Source organism: Salmo salar, chromosome 11, assembly GCF_965601325.2.
Source record: "Salmo salar chromosome 11, fSalSal1, whole genome shotgun sequence".
Taxonomy (NCBI): Eukaryota; Metazoa; Chordata; class Actinopteri; order Salmoniformes; family Salmonidae; genus Salmo; species Salmo salar.
The window spans coordinates 82,733,013-82,754,240 of record NC_138301.1 but is presented as its reverse complement, the minus strand read 5'-3'; the positions used below and the strand labels follow the sequence as shown (position 1 = coordinate 82,754,240).

Below are 21,228 nucleotides of genomic sequence, written 5' to 3'. Positions count from 1 at the left end.
TTCTATTCTTGTAGACACATTATGTCCTCTGGAGACTCATGTGGATAGGATTTCAGAGGTATTGTCTCTCAAAATAGTTTTGTTTTACTTTTTTTTCAATTGCAAGGAGTTCATTTTGACAGGGGGGGAACTATCCGACTGTAGTAGAGGTCTTTTAGACGAGCTATCACATTTCTGTCAGTCAGCAATGCCAGTGATAGGCAATCTCTATCAGGCCTGGGTAATTCCAGTCCTCGGGGGCCTGATTGGTGTCACACTTTTCCCCATCCCTAGCAAACACATCTGATTTAAACTAATTGCATTTTTAACTGAAGATCATGATTAGTTGATTATTGGAGTCAGGTGTGTTAGCTGGGGCTGAGGCAAAAGTGTGACACTAATCAGGCCCCCAAGGACCGAAGTTGCCCAGGCCTGCAGCTGGTGGGTGCATTGTGTCACTTATTCCATTACGAGCTGATGATGAGAGACAAGGCAGTGTCTTTGTTTAGGCCCTTCAACTGCTTCAAGAGGCTCTGTCATTATGTGGTAGGTTGTTTTTGCAGGGGTGCGTAGGTATCATGCTGTCAGGCTTAGAGAGAGGGTGGGCAAGGAGCGGTAGGGGGTAGGTGATGAGTGGGTGTTGGTGGAAGTTACTGCACCTTCTCCCAGATATGTAAAAATCATCTGGTGCGATAGTCAAATATGTTCCACCTAGCAATGGGATCTTGTGCTGGGTTCCGCTGATGCTAATGTTTGGATTGAAAGACAATTCTGTAGTTAGAGGTTGGATAATAAGAGTCTTCTGATTGAAGACAGGAAGAGAGGAGAGGACCAGCTGATAGAGGAAACAAGGGAAGGGTTTGGATAATGAGGGAGAGAGACAGAGAGAGAGAGAGAGAGAGAGAGAGAGAGAGAGAGAGTGTGAGAGAGAGAGAGAACTTAAGAAAATTAACAACAATGACAAATGGTTTGATGAATAATGAAAGAAACTTAAGAAAGAAATTGAGAAACCTATCCAACCAAAAACATAGAGACCCAGAAACCCTGAGTCTACACTTTCACTATGGTGAATCACTAAAACAATACAGAAATACACTACGGAAAAAGAAGGAACAGCGCGTAAGAAATCAGCTCAATGTAATTGAAGAATCCATAGAATATAACCACTTCTGGGAAAATTGGAAAACTCTAAACAAACAACAACACAAAGAGTTATCTATCCAAAATGGAGATGTATGGATAAACCACTTCTCCAATCTTTTTGGCTCTATAACAAAGAACAAACAGAAAAAAAACATATACATGATGAAATACAAATATTTGAATCAACTATTAAAGACTACCAGAACCCACTGGATTTTCCAATTACATTGAATGAACTACAGGACAAAATATAAACCCTTCAACCCAAAAAGGTCTGTGGGGTTGATGGTATCCTAAATGAAATATACAGACCACAAATTCCAATTGTATATACTTAAACTCTTTAACATCATCCTCAGCTCTGACATCTTCCCTAATATTTGGAACCAAGGACTGATCACCCCAATCCACAAAAGTGGAGACAAATTTGACTCCAATAACTACCGGGGGATATGCGTCAACAGCAACCTTGGGAAAATCCTCTGCATTATCATTAACAGCAGACTCGTACGTTTCCTCAGTGAAAACAATGCACTGAGCAAATGTCAAATCGGCTTTTTACCACATGACCGTACGACAGACCACATATTCACCCTGCACACCCTGATTGACAAACAAACAAACCAAAACAAAGGCAAAGTCTTCTCATGCTTTCTTGATTTCAAAAAAGCTTTCGACTCAATTTGGCATGAGGGTCTGCTATACAAATTGATGGAAACTGGTGTTGGGGGAAAAATATATCACATTATAAAATCCATGTACACAAACAACAAGTGTGCGGTTTAAATTGGCAAGAAACACATACATTTCTTTCCACAGGGCCGGGGTGTGAGACAGGGATGCAGCTTAAGCCCCACCCTCTTCAACATATATATGAACAAATTGGCGAGGGCACTAGAACAGTCTGCGGCACCCAGCCTCACCTTGATAGAATTTGAAGCCAAATGTCTACTGTTTGCTGATGATCTGGTGCTTCTGTCCCCAAACAAGGAGGGCCTACAGCAGCACCTAGATCTTCTGCACAGATTCTGTCAGACCTGGGCCCTGACAGTAAATGTCAGTAAGACAAAAATAATGGTGTTCCAAAAAAGGTCCAGTTGCCAGGACCACAAATATAAATCCCACAGTTAACTTCCACAAAGCTATGAACGATCTGAGAGACAAGGCAAGAAGGGCCTTCTATGACATCAAAAGGAACATAAAATTCAACATACGAATTAGGATCTGGCAAAAATAAATCTTGAATCAGTTATACAACCCTTGCATTTATGGTTGTGAGGTCTGGTCTTCACCAACCAAGAATTCACAAAATGGGACAAACACCAAATTGAGACTGCATGCAGAATTCTACAAATATATTTACAAAATAAAAACTAGATTGCTATTTGGCCCTAAACAGAGAGTACACAGTGGCAGAATACCTGACCACTGGGACTGACCCAAAATTAAGGAAATCTTTGACTATGTATAGACTCAGTGAGCATAGCCTTGCTATTTAGAAAGGCCGCAGAAGTCAGACCTGGCTCTCAAGAGAAGACAGACTATGTGCACACTGCCCACCAAATGAGGTGGAAACTGAGCTACCCTTTCTAACCTCTTGCCCAATGTATGACCATATTAGAGACACATATTTCCCTCAAATTACACAGACCCACAAAGGATTTGAAAACAAAATCCAATTTTGATAAACTCCCATATGTATTGGGTAAAATACCACAGTGTGCAATCACAGCAGCAAGCTTTGTGACCTTTTGCCGCAAGAAAAGGGCAACCAGTGAATAACAAACACCATTATTTATGTTTATTTATTTTCCCTTTTGTATTTGAACTATTTGCACATCATTACAACACTGTATATAGACATAATTCAACAATTGAAATGTATTTTGTCTTTTGCAACTTTTGTTTACTGTAAATTTTATTGTTTATTTCACTTTTGTTTATTATCTATTTCACTTGCTTTCGCAATGTAAACACATGTTTCCCATGTCAATAAAGCCCCTTAAATTGAAGTTGAGAGACAGCGAGAGAGCGAGAGAGAGAGTTGGATAGGGAATCACCACATAGTTCACATTCTTTCATCTGACTCCATTCTCAGTTATTTTCCTCTTCGTGGTCAGCACACACCCATATGAAAGAGCTCTCTCTCTCTCTTTCTCTCTGTCTGTGTTTATACAGTACGTATCACTCTGCGTTTTGTTAGGTGTGTTTACATGTATGTGTGGGATAATTGTTCGTGCTGCATGTGATATGGGTCAGATGCCTGTCCAGATTCAGATCTTGTAAGAGCTCACATTTTCAAAGCTTTCTGTAGCTAGCTGACAGTGACGCAATGATATCATCGGCGGTAGACGATGTGGAAGTTATGAAGGAAATTATTCCCCCTACAGCTGTGGAGGGCGATGGTGATCGATGGTCATGTGTGTCTGTAGTAGGTTTGAATCTGGAATTTTGTTAAGAGCTGGAATAGTTTATTTTTTATTGATCTGTACTGCACGTGAAAGCCCTGTGTAATGACCTCCAGCTAGAGCCTGTTGTGGGGCTCCCTCCCTCCATCCTTTCTCTCTCAGATGGTTGGGGCTGTTGAAAGCCCGCTCTGAACAGACTGATTAAGTGTCTGTGGTCCTGGCTGACCGGACACCCGATCCTCCCTGTTTTTACCTGTGTGTGTGTGTGTGTGTGTGTGTGTGTGTGTGTGTGTGTGTGTGTGTGTGTGTGTGTGTGTGTGTGTGTGTGTGTGTGTGTGTGTGTGTGTGTGTGTGTGTGTGTGTGTGTGTGTGTGTGTGTGTGTGTGTGCGTGCATATTTAAAGAGAACCTTTCTCCGCCTTACTGAACACAAGAATGCAAACACAGTGCCAGAAAATGCGTGCTTTTGTCTTTGTTTTGGTTCTTAAAACCTTGCAATAAACGGTTCCTTCTATTGTTTTACTACCTTCAAATCACCTCCATTTTGTATTGACAACCCTGTACCCCTCACTTAAACCCTATGTAGTCCCTACATGGGTCCCTCCCTTCTCCTGTCTCCATCCCTTCTCCTGTCGCCATCCCTTCTCCTGTCTCCATCCCTTCTCCTGTCTCCATCCCTTCTCCTGTCTCCATCCCTTCTCCTGTCTCCATCCCTTCTCCTGTCTCCATCCCTTCTCCTGTCTCCATCCCTTCTCCTGTCTCCATCCCTTCTCCTGTCTCCATCCCTTCTCCTGTCTCCATCCCTTCTCCTGTCTCCATCCCTTCCGTGTGACTCTGCTCTGAGTAGTACTGTGCCTCTGCTCTATGCTCTGGGCAGCAGCCTTGAGGCAGAGACCATTGCAGCATCAGTACGCTGTAAACAAATGATTTGTTCATTTAATTTGACCAAAATATTGAAGTAATTATTTTAAGTGATTTCGTTTACTAAGCATTTGATCCGATTTCTCTATACTTAATCATTTTAAGTTCTTGCAACAACTTGCCATGTGGCTTCATTTTTAGATGATTGTGGTTAATGTTGTATGCATGTCTGAAGAAAGAAAAGTCGATTTCTATATTCGTATTAAGCAGCTTGTTGTAACCAAGAGGTGTAATGGCTCATGATGAAAGGCTGTCGAACCCGTCAAGCACATTGATGTTCAATGATGAGACGAACCCTTCCCACCATCGCTATTCTTAATGACAGAGGCAAACGCAACACACTGTAACGCTTGCAGTTTGACCCCGTTACTGCTGGTGGACTGGGCACTGTGCTCAACAAAGTGGGTTCAAACTGATCAAATACATTACACAATGTTTAACATTAAATGTTTGTGAAACGCTTATATTTTGGGTTTACTAAATAATTGTGTTACTTCAACTCATATTTAATCATATTATCTCGAAATCCGACGCATTTTGATGGCTAGTATTAATTCCCTGGACTTTATTTGTGTAAATTGAAACGACTTATTCAAGTTTTTTTTACTCAATAGGACATCACATTTACTCAATGACGTTGTGTAAATGCGTTGCCTTCATTTTATTAAGTAGATGAAACACTTCATTTCTTACAGTGTAGCATCTATCTGCAGACACAGCTCTTTTCTCTTGGCATGTTGGGGTTATCTGGGCAAGCATGCGTATGGTCACGGGTTCAACCAAAATGTCACACCCTGTCCTGACGCGACTGTGCTGCTCCTGCACCTTTCCTGCCCCTGCAGTGCTCCGGGGGAAACCCCAAGGCCCGGCCTGAGAGTGTGCTAATTGTATGTTTGTAGGAAGGAAGCGAGAGGCAGCTGGAGCTTTATTGTGTGGCGGATGAATGGATGGAGAGATGGACTCTGTCATGGCTCTAGTCCATCCTAGCATCCACACGATTGGCACAGAAGTTGCCTTTATCCCTTATTCAAGTACGGATATTTTTAAACCCCCTAATGGTTCGGATTTGGAAATTGGGCACATTCATCCGATCCTGGATCTGTCGTTAGGGTGTAGGACACACTCTCACAGTTTAGGGTGTTCATGTAACTGTCCCCCTGTCTCGTCAGTGAGAGAATAGGGGTCAGAGGGGACTGGATATAAAGAAGGGGTCTGGAGTGCACCTACTGTACTTTAAGAAGGTCCCAGCTAATAGCTAGTGAAAGGAGGATCTGTTTATCTGTCTACAGCCTTAATAATTGGGTTACTTTGAATGGATACTGACAGACTCTCCTGTTGTGGGGGGGCTTTTAACGCTGTGGGTGGCATGGCTTTGTGCTATGGTATACTTTATTGTGATTATTGAGAGATGTGAGTCTGAATTTGAAATGAGTGTCTTTATATGAGTCCAACCTACAATCTGTCTCTCCCTCTTTCCCTCTGTAGTGGAGCCAGCGGACCTCTTGAAGATTTTAGATTTTCCCAGTTTACCTGACGGCGTTACGAAAACGACAGGTTTCTGCGCGCATAGGAAGTCAACAAAAGGAGCCGATGTGGCCTACAGAGTATCCAAAGAAGCCCAGCTCAGCGCCCCCACCAAACAACTGTACCCTGGTAAGTACCTGACCATGACCGTTCACTAACTGGTTGATCTCCTTTGACCTTTGAACTGAAATGATACCTGTTCCTTCCTTTCATGTCTTCCTCACTATCTCCTCCGATCGTCCCGTCCTCTACTACCCCAATGTACAGATGACCTTGTTTACTGAAATATCATCTAATGCTTGTTAGTGGGATGCTAAAGATACTACCTAGCTAAGTTTGTTCCTATTGGCTGCTCGTGGCCTCTCCTCCACTAAGTCTGTTCCGATTGGCTGCTCATGGCCTCTTCCCTACCTTTGGGCATTGACTCAGATGAACTCGTTGACCCCTAGTCAATAATAAAAAAAAACGACTGTTAAACACTGGTGTAATGTCCTAACCTGGCTGGGAAGTCCCTGTCTTACTGCAGTAAGACTCCCAAAAGACCTGTCTCTTTTCCTCCCACCTGTGCCATTCCTCCCATCCCCTCACACGCCTCTGTTCCCCTTCCAACTAGCTATCTGTTTTATTGGCCATTGCGTCATGACGACATGATGGTTTACAGCACTGCAGATTGGGTGGGACAAATGTGAAGACTCCCCTACCACTATAGACCCCGACACACTCATAGACCCCCACACACACACATAGATATCAAAGATGGTGCCGTACTGGATGGCCGCTGTTATGCAAGCTCCGACCCAACTTTGCTGTTTTGTGATTATTTTGTCGTTTATTTTTTGTCTATTTTCATGTAACGTATCAGCTATTATTTCTTACAACCGACAAGAACTCTTGAACATCAGATCGGCAGTTTATTACCCCAATTCGGGCTTCTACTTCGACTCATCTGTCCAGGGCTCTCTGTAATTCCAACCCAATTTTCGGGCTCCCCAAGAGGAAACGCTGGCGTTACAGAGGCAAGAGAGGGGGGGATCCTGTTGAGATTAAGGCGAAGGGAAAACTGGCCACCTCTTCCCTCCATTCTACTGGCCCCTTGTGGACACTTAATAATAAGATGGACGACCTCCGATCGCGGACTCGCTACCAACGGGACTCTCGGAACTGCAATATTCTTTGCTTTTCAGAAACACATATTTCCTGTATATAGTATGCTTACTTACTTACTTTATTGTGTATTTCATATCTCTTATTTCTCGTGTGCTTTTTTTCTAGTAATACATTGCTATTATTTACTGCATTAGAGCTGGCAAGAAAGGCATTTCACTGTACTTGTGCGTGTGACATTAAAACTTGAAACTTGAAACAAGCACACCATGCTCTCAAACAGTCTCCCACCGCCACCTCTCCCACGATCTCTCAGTGCTTCATGCGCCATAATTCACTTCAGTAAACCCCAGCTCTGGTGGAGTGTTTGGATTGAACTTCAGCCAAACTCTATAGACCTGTCAGGTTGTGGTTTTTTCAAGCCTGTTGGCCTTACGAGTTTTAATGTCACGTGCGCAAGTACAGTGAAATGCCTTCCGATCATTGTTGAGTGGCTGATATTTCTACTCCAACGTCCAAGATCAGCTCTGTATAACACCAGACCTCAGAACCAGAGGAGGCTGGTGGGAGGAGCAATAGGAGGACGGGCTTATTGTAATGGCTGGAATGGAATAAATGGAACGGTATCAAACACATCAAACGTCTGGAAACCACGTTTAACTTCATTCCATTTATGCCATTCTAGCCATCACAATGAACCCGACCTCCTATAGCTCCTCCCACCAGCCTCCTCAGCTCATAACACACGCAGACTCTCTCTCTCTCTCTCGCTCTCTCTCACTCTCTCTCTTGCTCTCTCTCTCTCTCTCTCTCTCGATGTGTCTTTACAATATTCCTCACGTCTGTGCCGTCTGTGCACATCTGCATTGAATAAATATGGAGCTCGTTCTGTTTCTAATTCAGACGCACTAAAAAAGAGAAGAAGAAAATGAATAAAAGAAGAAGAGGGGCAGACCGTCATAGAGGCATACTAATTCTTCCATTTTGGAAACCTCAAGCTCACATTCAGTGGGAATCATACTCCAGTAAAATTCATAGGTCTGGAAGGGGTGGCAGGATGGAGAGAGAGGCAGAGGGAGACGGACAGAGGGGAGGGAGGAGCGGGTTCCCCTGTTCCTTCCCTTCTATTGTGCTGACGTGGCTCTGGCTTACTGTTCTGTGGTCCACAGCAGCACTCTCTTTCTCTATCCTTGCTTTCTCCCTCTCTTTCTCCCCTCTCCTCTTTTTTCTCTTTGTCTTATACCCTCTCTCTCTCACTGCTGCTTTTTCATTACTTTGTATTTTCTTTTAGTCTGTTTTATATTTTCTTTCTCTCACTCTGGTGCATCCTGGTTACTGTCGCCCAGAGAGATGTACTAGCTAGCCAACATCTCTTTCCATTGTATTCTGGGTAAGGCCGGCATATTTATTTATGAAAGTTGTCAAACAGTGAAGAACCGTCAAACTGTGTCACCCAGACAGAAGCCCAATTTCTCTGGAATGTGTTATCGAAAATTCCCAAGAATTTCAAGTGGTCGAGCTAGAGAAAGAGTTGGAAAAAGTTTTTAATGTCAAGTGCACAAGTACAGTGAAAAGCGTTTCTTGCAAGCTCTAAACACGTGTGTGTGTGTGAGAGAGAGGGGGATCGGACTCGGCAGTAGGGGGCAGAGAGAGAAAATCCTCAAATCCCATTCTTGTGAGTTAAATTGACTGAAAATCCAGTTGGTTGACAGCCAAGTGTGTGAAGAATGTCTTCCTGATCACAGCATTTCTTTGAGCGGCCTAGAAGAGGCCTTGAGGAGGCTTGGCCAAGCGGATGTTTGATCCACATCAAGGGTTTTCTTAAAGGCTTAATCCAGAGCTGAGTTCAGACACAATGCTCTCCAAACAAGTCCTGTTTACTTTGACATCAATATAGAGGCTAAAAGCTTAAACTTGGGCTTCTGTTCTGTTTACTTACAGCCTAATGAAATAGTCTCAAGCAACACTCTAGGAAGGACCAACCACAACCCTAACCCTTATATGAACTGTAACTCAGTAAAATTGTTGCGTGTTGCGTTTACGAAACAACATCGGAAGCATAGTAGAACCTTTGAAAAATACATTCCAGACTTTTAAGAGTCCAGAATTTTAAGAAATGTAAGTTCTCAAGCCCTGCGGTTTAGCGTGGTTTAATAACTAGTAGAGGTCTATGATGTTGTCCATATTTGGCTCCAGTCATTCACTTTTGAAAGTGCAGTGCCTTTGGAAAGTATTCAGACCCCTTGACCTTTGCCACATTTCGTTACGTTACAGCTGATTCTAAAATTGATTAAATACATTCTTACCTCATCAATCTACACACAATACCCCATAATGACAGAACAAAAACAGTTTTTTATACATTTTTGCTAATGTCTAAAAAATACAAAACAGAAATACCTTATTTACATAAGTATTCAGACCCTTTGCTATGAGACTCAAAATTGAGGTCAGGTGCATCCTGTTTCCATTGATCATCCTTGAGATGTTTCTACAACTTGATTGGAGTCCACCTGTGGTAAATGACATTGATTGGACATGATTTGGAAAGGCACACACCTGTCTATATAAAGTTCCACAGTTGACAGTGCATGTCAGAGCAAAAACCAAGTCATGAGGTCAAAGGAATTATGTGTAGAGCGCCGAGACAGGATTGTGTCGAGGCACAGATCTGGGGAAGGGTAATATAAAATGTCTGCAGCATTGAAGGTCCCCAAGAACACAGTGGCCTCCATCAATCTTAAATGGAAGAAGCATGGAATCACCAAGACTCTTCCTAAAGCTGGCATCTAGGTGAAACAGAGGAATCAGAGGGAGAAGGGCCTTGGTCAGGGAGGTGACCAAAAACCCGATGGTCACTCTGATAGAGCTTCTGAGTTCCTCTGTGGAGATGGGAGAACCAGAAGGCAGCACTCCACCAATCAGGCCTTTATGGTAGAGTGGCCAGACGGAAGCCACTCCTCAGCAAAAGACACATGACAGCCCACTTGGAGTTTGCCAAAATGCACCTACAGACTCTGACCATGAGAAACAAGATTCTCTGGCCTGATGAGGGGATGTCTTTCAGCAGCAGGGAAACAGGTACAAACGTATCTATATCCACAGTAAAACGAGTCCTATATCGACATAACCTGAAAGGCGGCTCAGAAAGGAAGAAGCCACTGCTCCAAAACCGCCATAAAAAAGCCAGACTATAGTTTGCAACTGCACATGGGGACAAAGATCGTACTTTTTGGAGAAATGTCCTCTGGTCTGATGAAACAAAAATAGAACTGTTTGGCCATGATGACCATTGTTATATTTGGAGGAAAAAGGGGGAGGCTTGCAAGCCAAAGAACACCATCCCAACTGTGAAGCACAGGGGGGCAGCATCATGTTGTGGGGGTGCTTTATTGCAGGAGGGACTGGTGCACTTCACAAAATAGATGGCATCATGAGGTAGGAAAATTATGTGGATATATTGAAGCAACATCTCAAGACATCAGTCAGGAAGTTAAAGCTTGGTCGCAAATGGGTCTTCCAAATGGACAATGACCCAAGCATACTTCCAAAGTTGTGGCAAAATGGCTTAAGGACAACAAAGTCAAGATATTGGAGTGGCCATCACAAAGCCCTGACCTCAATCCTATAGAAAATTTGTGGGCAGAACTGAAAAAGCGTGTGCGAGCAAGGAGGCCTACAAACCTGACTCAGTTACACCAGCTCTGTTAGGAGGAATGGGCCAAAATTCACCCAACTTATTGTGGGAAGCTTGTGGAAGGCTACCCGAAACGTTTGATCCAAGTTAGACAATTTAAAGGCGATGCTACACAATACAAATTGAGTGTATGTAAACTTCTGACCCACTGGGAATGTGATGAAAGAAATAAAAGCTGAAATAAATCATTCTCTCTACTATTATTCTGACATTTCACATTCTTAAAATAAAGTGGTGATCCTAACTGACCTAAAATGGAATTTTTACTAGTCAGGAATTGTGAAAAACGAAGTTTAAATGTATTTGGCTCAGGTGTATGTAAACTTCTGACTTCAACTGAGAGAGCTAATATCTTCCAGAAGGCAGGAGTGAGATCATTTGGTCCAGTTCCTTCTCTTAATACTACTAAGCTTGGGCTTTGGATCTAAGCCTGATTTATTGTGACTGTGACATCCTCCTACATCCCCAAACACCCATGCATACACACATGTGCACACACACACACACACACACACACACACACACACACACACACACACACACACACACACACACACACACACACACACACACACACACACACACATGCACACACATGCACACATGCACATGCTTACTGATCATTACAGATCATCCAAATCATGTAATCAACAACACCTTTTGATTAGGGAACATGTTGTCTCATACCCACATTTTACGATGGTGAGCTATGAGCTGGAAAATCACGAGTGTAGACATGCTATAATTAAGTAAACATGTGGAAGAAGTGATTCATTATTAGAAGATGGAGAGGCTGAAACAGAGAGCTTCTGTACTGTGGCGATTTCCCATCTTCTCATCGGGGGATTGTAAATAGTCTGAAAGAACAGACCAACAGGACAGTTGGCTTTCTCAACATGTACATACCTCTACTGGTCAGACTACCAGTAATTTTCCCGAAAGTTACTGGAATCTTCAGCAATTTTGGTAATTAAAAAGTAATCTATGGCAACTTTCAATTCATGTAAACATCACAGTTTTGAAAACATAGTTTGTCCAAAAAAAGTGGTCTCTTGGCACAACTTACCACGTGTATGGGGTAAGTTGAGCAGCTGGACAGGGTAAGTTAAGCCGCCTACACATTTCTGTACCCAAATGTAATATTACCACTACCTTTTTAATACCATGTTTATCTTTATTTCCCAAACACAATTCAACACAATCACAATTGCTTTTTTGTGTTTTAATCATTTAAGCATCGTTTAACACAGGCTTAATACCTAACAAACACTTTGTACTTTTTAAAACACTTTGAACATAGGCAGGGCCCTGTTGTCATCCTCATACCCCAGCGATAAGGCATTGATCCCAGCGAAACACTTCAATTTGCATAACTTGAACTTGCCATTGGTCCAACCATTGTCTCAAATTACCCCATGGACATTGGTTAAACTTACCCCAAGGCAAACATTTTGACTATATTAGCCCACACAGCTACATGGATTATGCCCTCATATTGAAGCTTATAGAGTCCGCAACTGATGAATAGAACAATATTTGAATGATCTGCTTTGGTTTAGATAAAAACATCAGGAAACCGCTAACACAATAAATTAATTTGACATGGTGAAAATCCTTTTTTGGACCTAACTTGCTTACCACTTTTTCCATGTAGTTTCTTCCTTCACGGACTCCATGATATGATGATCTCTACCTAAATATTCGGTCAAATTATACATTTTGTGTATAGTTTCCTAGAAACAAGAGTGGCTCAACTTACCCCGCTCTCCCCTAATATACCCTCCCTTTGTCTCTCTCTCACACTCAGTAGGGTTAGCCAGGGTGAGCAATTGGCAACATCAGTGGGCTACAAACTGTAAGGAAAGAGTGATGTAGTCCAACTACCACTCCCACACAGTGACATTTATCGCACAGAGGCTAGCTATGTCTTGGGATCCCTGCACATGGTCAGGGCTGTAGTAGCTGGGTGGTCTCCTCTCAATTCTTCCCTGTCCTCTTTCTCTTCTTCGTTCCTACCTTCTTTACTACTTACACTCCCCGGTTTGGAGGAGAAAAAAAACGAGTGGCGACCACACACAAAGAGAAAGCAGTGTTAGCCGTTCAGCTCAAGGAGAAGATGCAATGGTTCATTGACAAGCTGAGGAAAGCCACGTCATGATTCCGCGCCACTGATGTCAGTCTCTCTGTCTATCTGACGGGAGTCCGATTGATTAATACGGATGTTCTGCCTTTCCCTTTGCTTTTTAGAGGTGACTTGCTGCTCATTACCGTCTATTCTTTCAACTGGACCTACCTACCTACCTACCTACCTACCTACCTACCTACCTACCTACCTACCTACCTACCTACCTACCTACCTACCTACCCACTCACCCACTCACCCACTCACTCACTCACTCACCTCACTCACTCACTCACTCACTCACTCACTCACTCACTCACACACACACACACACACCACACACACACACACACACACATCATCCACTTCTATTATGTACTTTCGCTTAGTCAATCCATGTGTAATGTTTAATGTTGAAGAGGGGTCTTAAAGCCAGTGCTGAAAGGTAGACTCATTATCTCACTTTTACAAGCTGACCTACCCGGACGCAGACCACGCTAACTGACAGCTGGCAGAGCTAATCACTGCCCGGGCTCCCTCATTCCGCCTCCTGGGTCTGAGCTTTGAGTGTTTTTTAGAAGTGCTGTCCGGTTTGGGGGAAGGGTGGAAAAAAAATGGAGATGGAAATGGGAATGAGTGCAGAGCAGATGTGTGGAGTTAAACACAGAGGTATGCCAGCACAGCGAAACCAGAGACACAGTGGCAAACCAAACTGATCTCCCCTCTTTGACCAGTAACTACTGAACACAGCTATTAGCTACAGCACTTATCCAGCTGATCTGTGCCAGTATGACCTAATTATAATCAGGCTATGCACCAATTAAATTGTCCTAAGTGGAGGAATTGCTCAAATGTAATGTTATTTTACTGACATGTTACTGTTACTTATACATTTACTTTACTAATTACCCATCACACTGATTGTATGCTGAAACAGGATGTAAGTCATCCACAGTGCCTGATTGGCTGATAGGGGTGTCTGGGAGTCATCTGATTTGCTGTTTGGGGGGGGGGGGGGGGGGTCAGGGAGTAATCTCAGAGAGCCTCTGTCTTTGAGGTCTGGCGTTCCCAGACTTTTCCAGATTTTTTCCTGTCTGACACTGTAAGCAGGTGGCGCTGCCAGGGTAAACCAGCCTGTGTGCCACCGGCTCCAGTACTGCTGCCGCTGCTACTTTTACCATTCCCACCACCACCCTCCTCTCTCTCAGACACGTTCACACACACGTTCTGTCACACACACACTTACTGACAGGCCTGGCACCAGTTATCCTCATGGTGTGGAAAAATACCCAATTTTAGACAGCATTTGGGAACCAATCATTTGCTTTATAGTAGATCATTGCCAGTAGTTCTAGTCTCTCCCTCTTTTTCCCTTTCTCTCTTTCTCACACACACGTGCACACACACACACACACACACACACATGCACACACACACTGTTTTGTATCGCTATCCTTGTGGGGACCAAAGAATTGATTCCCATCCAAAATCCTATTTTCTCTAAACCCTAACCCTAAATCTAACCCTAAACCTAACCTTAACCTTAACCTAACCATTAACCCTAACCTTAACCCCAAACCCCTAACCCTAAATCTATACCTAACCCTAACTCCTAAACCTAACTGTAACCCCTAACCCTAACTCCTAAACCTAACTGTAACCCCTAACCCTAAACCTAACCCTTAAGCCTAAAATAGTATTTTTCCTTGTGGTGACCAGCAAAATGTATGGTACCCAGAAGGACAGTTAAACAAACACAAACACACACACACACACACACACACACACACACACACACACACACACACACACACACACACACACACACACACACACACACACACACACACACCTATGCGTACAGTCTGCAGTAGGGGTCATCCAGTCCCATGGTGGCCCAGTGTGGTGGTCAGGGGGTCAGGAAGGAGGACATTCCTCCTGGACACAGGAGCCTGTAATAACCATGGCTATTAACATCCAAAGAGAGACAGGAGAATTGGCTCGGACATATGAAAATGTTGTCCTTTTCTCTCTCTCCACTTTCCTCACTCCTTTTCCTCTCCTCCTCCTGCCACTAGTTGGATCCCTCTCACGGTGAAAGTTCTCTGAGGCCATGTCAGCCCCCAGCTAACAGCCAGGTGAAAGGTCCCTGGAGTTAAGGAGGAGAGGAGACGGTTCATAAACACAGCAGAGCTGAGAGCCAACTCCATGCCAAGCGAATGGGAGTGACTTTCAGCACAGTGACTGCAGCCCCACGTCGTGTAACAGTGCCCTTCAGGGGTGTTTCAACTTTAGAAAAGAACGAATTCTGTGTTTTTGTGTTAATACGCAATGAGTCAACCCAGCCTTCTACATTCTCTCTGTTTCCCCCTCCTCTCTCTTTCTCATCTTATTGTCACCCTAAAACTATTCTGTCACTCTGCGCGGCAGGCAGCCTACCGGTTAAAACATCTGTCGATGTGCCGTTGAGCAAGGCACTTAACCCAAATTGCTCCTGTAAGTCGCTCTGGATAAGAGCGTCTGCTGAATGATGTCAATGGACGTCTCGTCGTTCTGCTCATGAGCGAGCGCTACGATGTTGCCATCCCCTGTGCTGCTGAGATGAGATGCGTTTAGCGAGACCGCTCCAAAGGGTTGTCTGACGGCTCTCTTCCTCCTCCCCTCTCTTCTAGTTCTCTGCAGCTGAGCTAAGTGGTACAGGAATGCACCAGTGGCAAGTTGGCAACTCTTACTGTAGCCTGCTCTCACCTGCCTATCTCTCTTCTTCTTCGTATCGTGCTCTGCTCTGCTTGGCTCTCAAAGCGCCTGCCACTCAAACTCAAGCGGCTGCTGCGTCTCTCCCTCTGAGCCAAAGAGAACTCCTTTGGAATGCACCGCCAAGACGTGTGGACACCGCATTAAGTTATTATACGCCTGTCTTTCTGTCTTTACAGATGGAGAAAGAGAAACAGATAGAGATCGAACGAGAGAGATTGACAGACAACAAGGAGAGAGAGAGAAAGTGGAGAAAAGAGAAAATGATGAGAACCAGACTTTTCCATCAGTGACTAGAGCTCCTTCCACTCCTCTCTCCCCCCCATCCCCCCCCCCCCTCACTCTCCAGTGACTTTCTGCTCCTTCCTAACCTCAGGCTCCAGAACCTACCCACTGCTCCGAAGTCAAGGCGCCTTAGCCTCCGAGCCCTCTGATTGGCTGTCTGTCTCAGAGACGCTTTAATGCTGAGTTTCCACGGTGACCACAGCCTGGGTTCCATTACTAGGGGAGGGGGTTAGGGCCTGTGAGGTGCTACAAAACCACAGCGACCACAGCCCCGGTTCTAGCTTCTCTTTTACCGTCTGATCCAAATGTTCTGGAAAGATCTTCCCTTCCCAGACTAGGAGTTATTAGTCTGGAGTTCCTTAAAGTGTCAGCTTAGAAAATACATGGAGAGATGTGTCCAAAGCTATAGGACTATTTTACTTCTCAACTGCGGAATTTACTAACCTCAGCCTCAGTCTAAATGAGCAAATATATCCCCCGCCAAAATATTCTAGTTTAGTAGTACTCCGTAAATGTAGCTCCACTCTCAGATTCTGCTTTTGTAGTTAGAAACCCACTCTGCTAAAACAACTAACATGCTAAGACTTCATTCAGTCATGATGGTTGATCATGCAGGCTGCTTCTCTCGTTTCCCCTTCAGACAAAAGCAGCTCTCTAGTCGTGGGAGCGATGAGCGGTGACTGAACTAAACATGAGTGTGTATGTGAGGGCCCCATAGCAAGCGAGCATGGCCCTCCCCCTTTGTTGGTGGGCTGAGAATGTCCCACAAGGCCTTGCTCTCGGGGCATATGTCTCACAGATGTGGCGGGCGTTCACAAAATGGAGGGAGAGTTTAAACTAGGTGTGCAGATGAAGGGATGGAGGGAGGGATGAAGGTAAGTGGGAGGCGGGCACTCCTCAAGAGGGTGAGAGGAGGTTGAAACTTCCCTTTCAAAACTCTTTTTTCCCCCCATCCCCTTTTTTTTCACTTTTGTTTATCCCATGTGTTTTGTTGTACTGTAAGTACTCCTTTAGTCCCTCTTGCTTCCCGTCTCAGTCTCTATGTCTGGTGTATGGATCAGGTCTTGGAGAGGAGGAGAGGGGTTTGGGGAAAGTGGGAAAGTGTTTTCGACAGCCACCCAGGGATCACATGCTATTCTCATTACCGTGGACTCCTTCCTGTCCTACTCTCTCTCTCTCTCTCTTCCAGACTTTAATCTCCATCCCTCCCATCTCTGTGGTGTTCTGTTCAGTATTCTGGGCAGTGGTGGAGGGTTGGAGAGAGCTCTTGTTTGCTTTAGATGCTCCAAGACGTTGTTACGGTGTCTCCTCTGTCTCCTCTGTCCAAGACTTTGTCGTCTCCTCTGTCCCATGTTCATCATCCCCCCCCTGTTTCCTCTGTCTGTTTCAGTACATCATTTCTTGACTGTGTGCCTTTGAAGGTTATGATAGTACGTTTCAGTGCAGTACACAATTTTATTGATGGACTGTACATTTGGATTTTACTTAGATTTGCTCTCTTGAAAACAATGCTTTTCATGAAACCCAGGCAGGTGTGTGGTCCTCTGTCTCTCCATTTTCAGCATGTTACATGAACTGGTGTATTATAACCTCTCTCTCTCTCTCTCTCTCTCTCGCTCTGTCGCTCTCTCTCTCTCTCTCTCGCTCTCTCTCCCTCCCCAGCTGATGTGTTCCCTGAGGACTTCTCCATCCTGGCTACGGTGAAGCCTAAGAAGGGCTCCCAGTCCTTCCTCTTGTCTGTGTATAACGAGCAGGGCATCCAGCAGCTGGGGGTAGAGGTGGGACGCTCCCCTGTCTTCCTGTATGAGGACCACACAGGCAAACCCAGCCCAGAGGACTACCCCCTCTTCAGAGGACTCAACCTGGCTGACGGAAAGTACGTATTACATCAGTATTAGTATGTTCACCTGTCTAATATTTTGAAAAACAATACCCTAAAGTTCTACTGTACTGTTTAGCACTGTATATGAAAGTACCCCCCCCCCTTCATAGGACACAACCTAGCCGACGGAAAGTAGGCTCACCTCATTCCAATCATAGTATTACTATGTCATTAGATAGTAAACTGATATCATTACACAGCACACTATAGTACTTCATAGTCAAACTATCCCCTCTTCAGAGGACTCAACCTGGCCAACAGAAGGTAGGTTAACCTTGTCTGATACCATACTATACAATAAAAGAAACCATAGTAGGCCTGCTGCATACTTTATTACTGTGCCCAAATCAAATCACATTTCAGTGGTCGTGTACACATACACTGAGTGTACAAAACATGAACACCTACCTGCTCTTTTCATGACATAGACTGACCAGGGGAATCCAGCTGGAAGCTATGATCCCTTATTGATGTCACTTATTAAATCCACTTCAATCAGTGTAGCTGAAGCCTCCAGACAATTGAGACATGGATTGTGTACTGTGGGTGTACCATTCAGAATGTGATTGGGCAAGACAAAAGATCAAAGTGCCTTTGAACGGGTTGTGGTAGTAGGTGCCAGGCGCACCGGTTTGTGTCAAGAACTGCACCGCTGCTTGGTTTTTCCACGCTCAACAGTGTTCTGTGTGTATCAAGAATGATTCACCAGCCAAAGGACATCCAGCCAACTTGAGACGGCTGGATTATATCACACTCGCCCCTCTTATTATATGATATAATACTAAAATATACACCGTTTAGCAGACACTTGTATCCAAAGCGACACACAGTCACGTGTGCATACATTTTTTTACGTACGGTTGGTCCCAGGAATCGAACCCACTATCTTGGCGTTGCAAGCGCCATGCTCTACCAACTGAGCTACAGAGGACCACCGCTACAAACAAATGTAATGTGCTCTCAGCTTAGCTGCTTGCTTGCTTCTCTGTAATCAGAGCGCAGGTGTGTGTCGGCCTAGCTTTGACGAGTCTGGCGGTTGAACCTTGGTGGGGATTTAGTTTTGTGCAGGTGCTCGGTCACACGTGTTTATTATCCTGATCTGTCTGTCTGTCTGTGTAACACATCACTTATTATCTAGCCGGTCAACCTGGGCGGTTTGGATGATAAATAAAACATAACCTCCTCAGATGAACAGTATCTGAGCGTTGTGTGCTACAGTGCCCTCGGATGTGTAGGCATTAAACCCATCCATATTCTTGACCAAAACGTCCTTATTACCTCTGTATGGTTATAATATCAGCATATCACAAGTCCTACAGCCAGCAACTGTATCGTAGTGAAACGGGTGTGTGTGAGCTAACCCTTTGTCCATCTCAAAGTTAGAACTGTAGTGAAACGTGAGAGAGAGAGCGAGAGAGAGCTAACCTTCTGTCCCTCTTCCCAGGTGGCACCGAGTGGCCATCAGTGTTCACAAACAGAGCATCACCATCATCCTGGACTGTAAAAAGAAGACCACCCAGAAACTATCCAGGAGCCCACACCCCATCATCGACACCAAAGGAATTGTGGTCTTCGGGACTAGAATACTCGATGAAGAAGTCTTTGAGGTAGGCCTTACGCTATCTTCTCTAAATGGCCCTTCGCTTAGTCCTATTGATTGACGGGGATATTGATTGATTTGTGATCTAAAAGCCTTAAGCAGGCGTGAGGAGATCTGCGTCTCTGCCAGTTGGAGATCGCCATCTCTGCCAGTTGAAGTGCTAGGAGGTTTTTAGTCTGGAGTTTCATTCTGGATCGTGTTATTATTGTGAAGATATAGATTAGGTATTTTGAACTGCACAGCTGTTTATAGCTGGGTATGTAGTCTGAGCAACTGTCTTCCCCCTCTATCTCTCTCTCTTCATTTCTCTCCATCTAAACTCACGGCCACATCTTTGTGTAGACTAAGGGAGGCGTTAACAGGCAGATAGTGGAGATTTGGTTCACCTCCCCTCTTCCTCCCTTCCTCCTTCCCTCGTTCTTTAAGCTACGCTTTGTGGTTGGAGATGAAAGAGAGGTTGATGATTTGGAGATAAGTGACAGCCAGGCCCTGGGGTTATCAAAGCTGAAGAGACCTAACAAGAATCACAGTATGAAATACTGCTGCTTTTGCCAGAGATGGAGAAAGGAGATGGGAGAGAGATAAAAAATGAAGTGGTGTATTCTTTTTGAACATTTGATTGTTACTTTCTTTTATAAAGAAGTGGCTAAGGAAGTGATCCAACTGTTGCTTATTGCTAATGTCAACAGTGTTTTTGTTATTTTTGAAACTAAGGCCTGTGAAAAGGATAAAAGAAAAATGCACACACACACACACACACACACACACACACACACAGACACAGACACACACAGACACACACACACACACACGCACACACACACACACACACACACACACACACACACACACACACACACACACACACACACACACACACACACACACACACACCCTTCCAAATTGAAATAAAACATGCACTCCACAGTCTTTCTACTGTCACAGTGCTTGGTTAATCCATGTGCTTGTATAAAGAGGATTAGGGGCGAAGCGCTCCATAATAATTAAACACAGTCTGACTTTTTATTTCAGTTATTTATTTAACCTTTATTTAGCTAGGCAAGCCAGTTAAGAACAAATTATTTTTTTTACAATACCCCGTCCAAACCCTCCACTAACCCGGACGAATTGCGTGCCGCCCTATGGGACTCCTGATCACGGTTGGTTGTGATACAGCCCGGTATCAAACCAGGGTCTGTAGTGACGCCTCTAGCACTGAGATGCAGTGCATTAGACCACTGCTACACTCGGGAGCTCTGACTGATGGGACTGATGCTGTTCCGACTCACCTCTGACCTCCACTGCTCTCTCTGGAGGAGAACAGACAATGTGGAACAACTATGACGTCACTCCTTCTGGATTCCCCTAGGCTTGGCACGGAAAGAGGGATATGAGGATGTGGCATAAAACAGCTCATATGGGATTGAAGGATGTACTGTATAGTCTGTGTTTACACTTACTGCCCAATTCTGTTCTGTTTTTTCCGCTCATTGGTCTTTTGACCAATCAGATCAGATTTTAGTCCAATAATTGTGCAAAAGATACAAATTGGGCTGCCTTGGTAAACAACTTCTAAGATCCACTTCATATGGTCCAAAGATACTTCACTTATTTGATTGATAAGTAGTTATATAGGGATAATAGTTTTGCTGTATGGTTTTTGTTAACCTGCGGTCTATCCTTTAAGTGCAATGTGCACACAAACAGTCATGAGCCAAATTATTGGCACCCTTGACGACGCCGAGCAAAAGATACTATAAAATAAATAACTACTATTGCATGCAAGAAAAAAAATAGATAATTATATTAT

General features: G+C 44.2%; 1 protein-coding gene across 2 annotated transcripts in view; it reads left to right on the top strand.

Moving 5' to 3' along the window:
• LOC106562962 (collagen alpha-1(V) chain) overlaps window positions 1–21,228 on the top strand; it is a 134,665-nt gene that overhangs the window by 39,524 nt on the left and 73,913 nt on the right. For both annotated transcript variants that reach the window (XM_014128098.3, XM_014128099.3), the window contains exons 2-4: window positions 5,936–6,103; window positions 17,599–17,812; window positions 19,263–19,425. In XM_014128098.3, coding sequence (XP_013983573.1) covers window positions 5,936–6,103; window positions 17,599–17,812; window positions 19,263–19,425 — 545 coding nt within the window. The remainder of the gene's footprint in view (window positions 1–5,935; window positions 6,104–17,598; window positions 17,813–19,262; window positions 19,426–21,228) is intronic.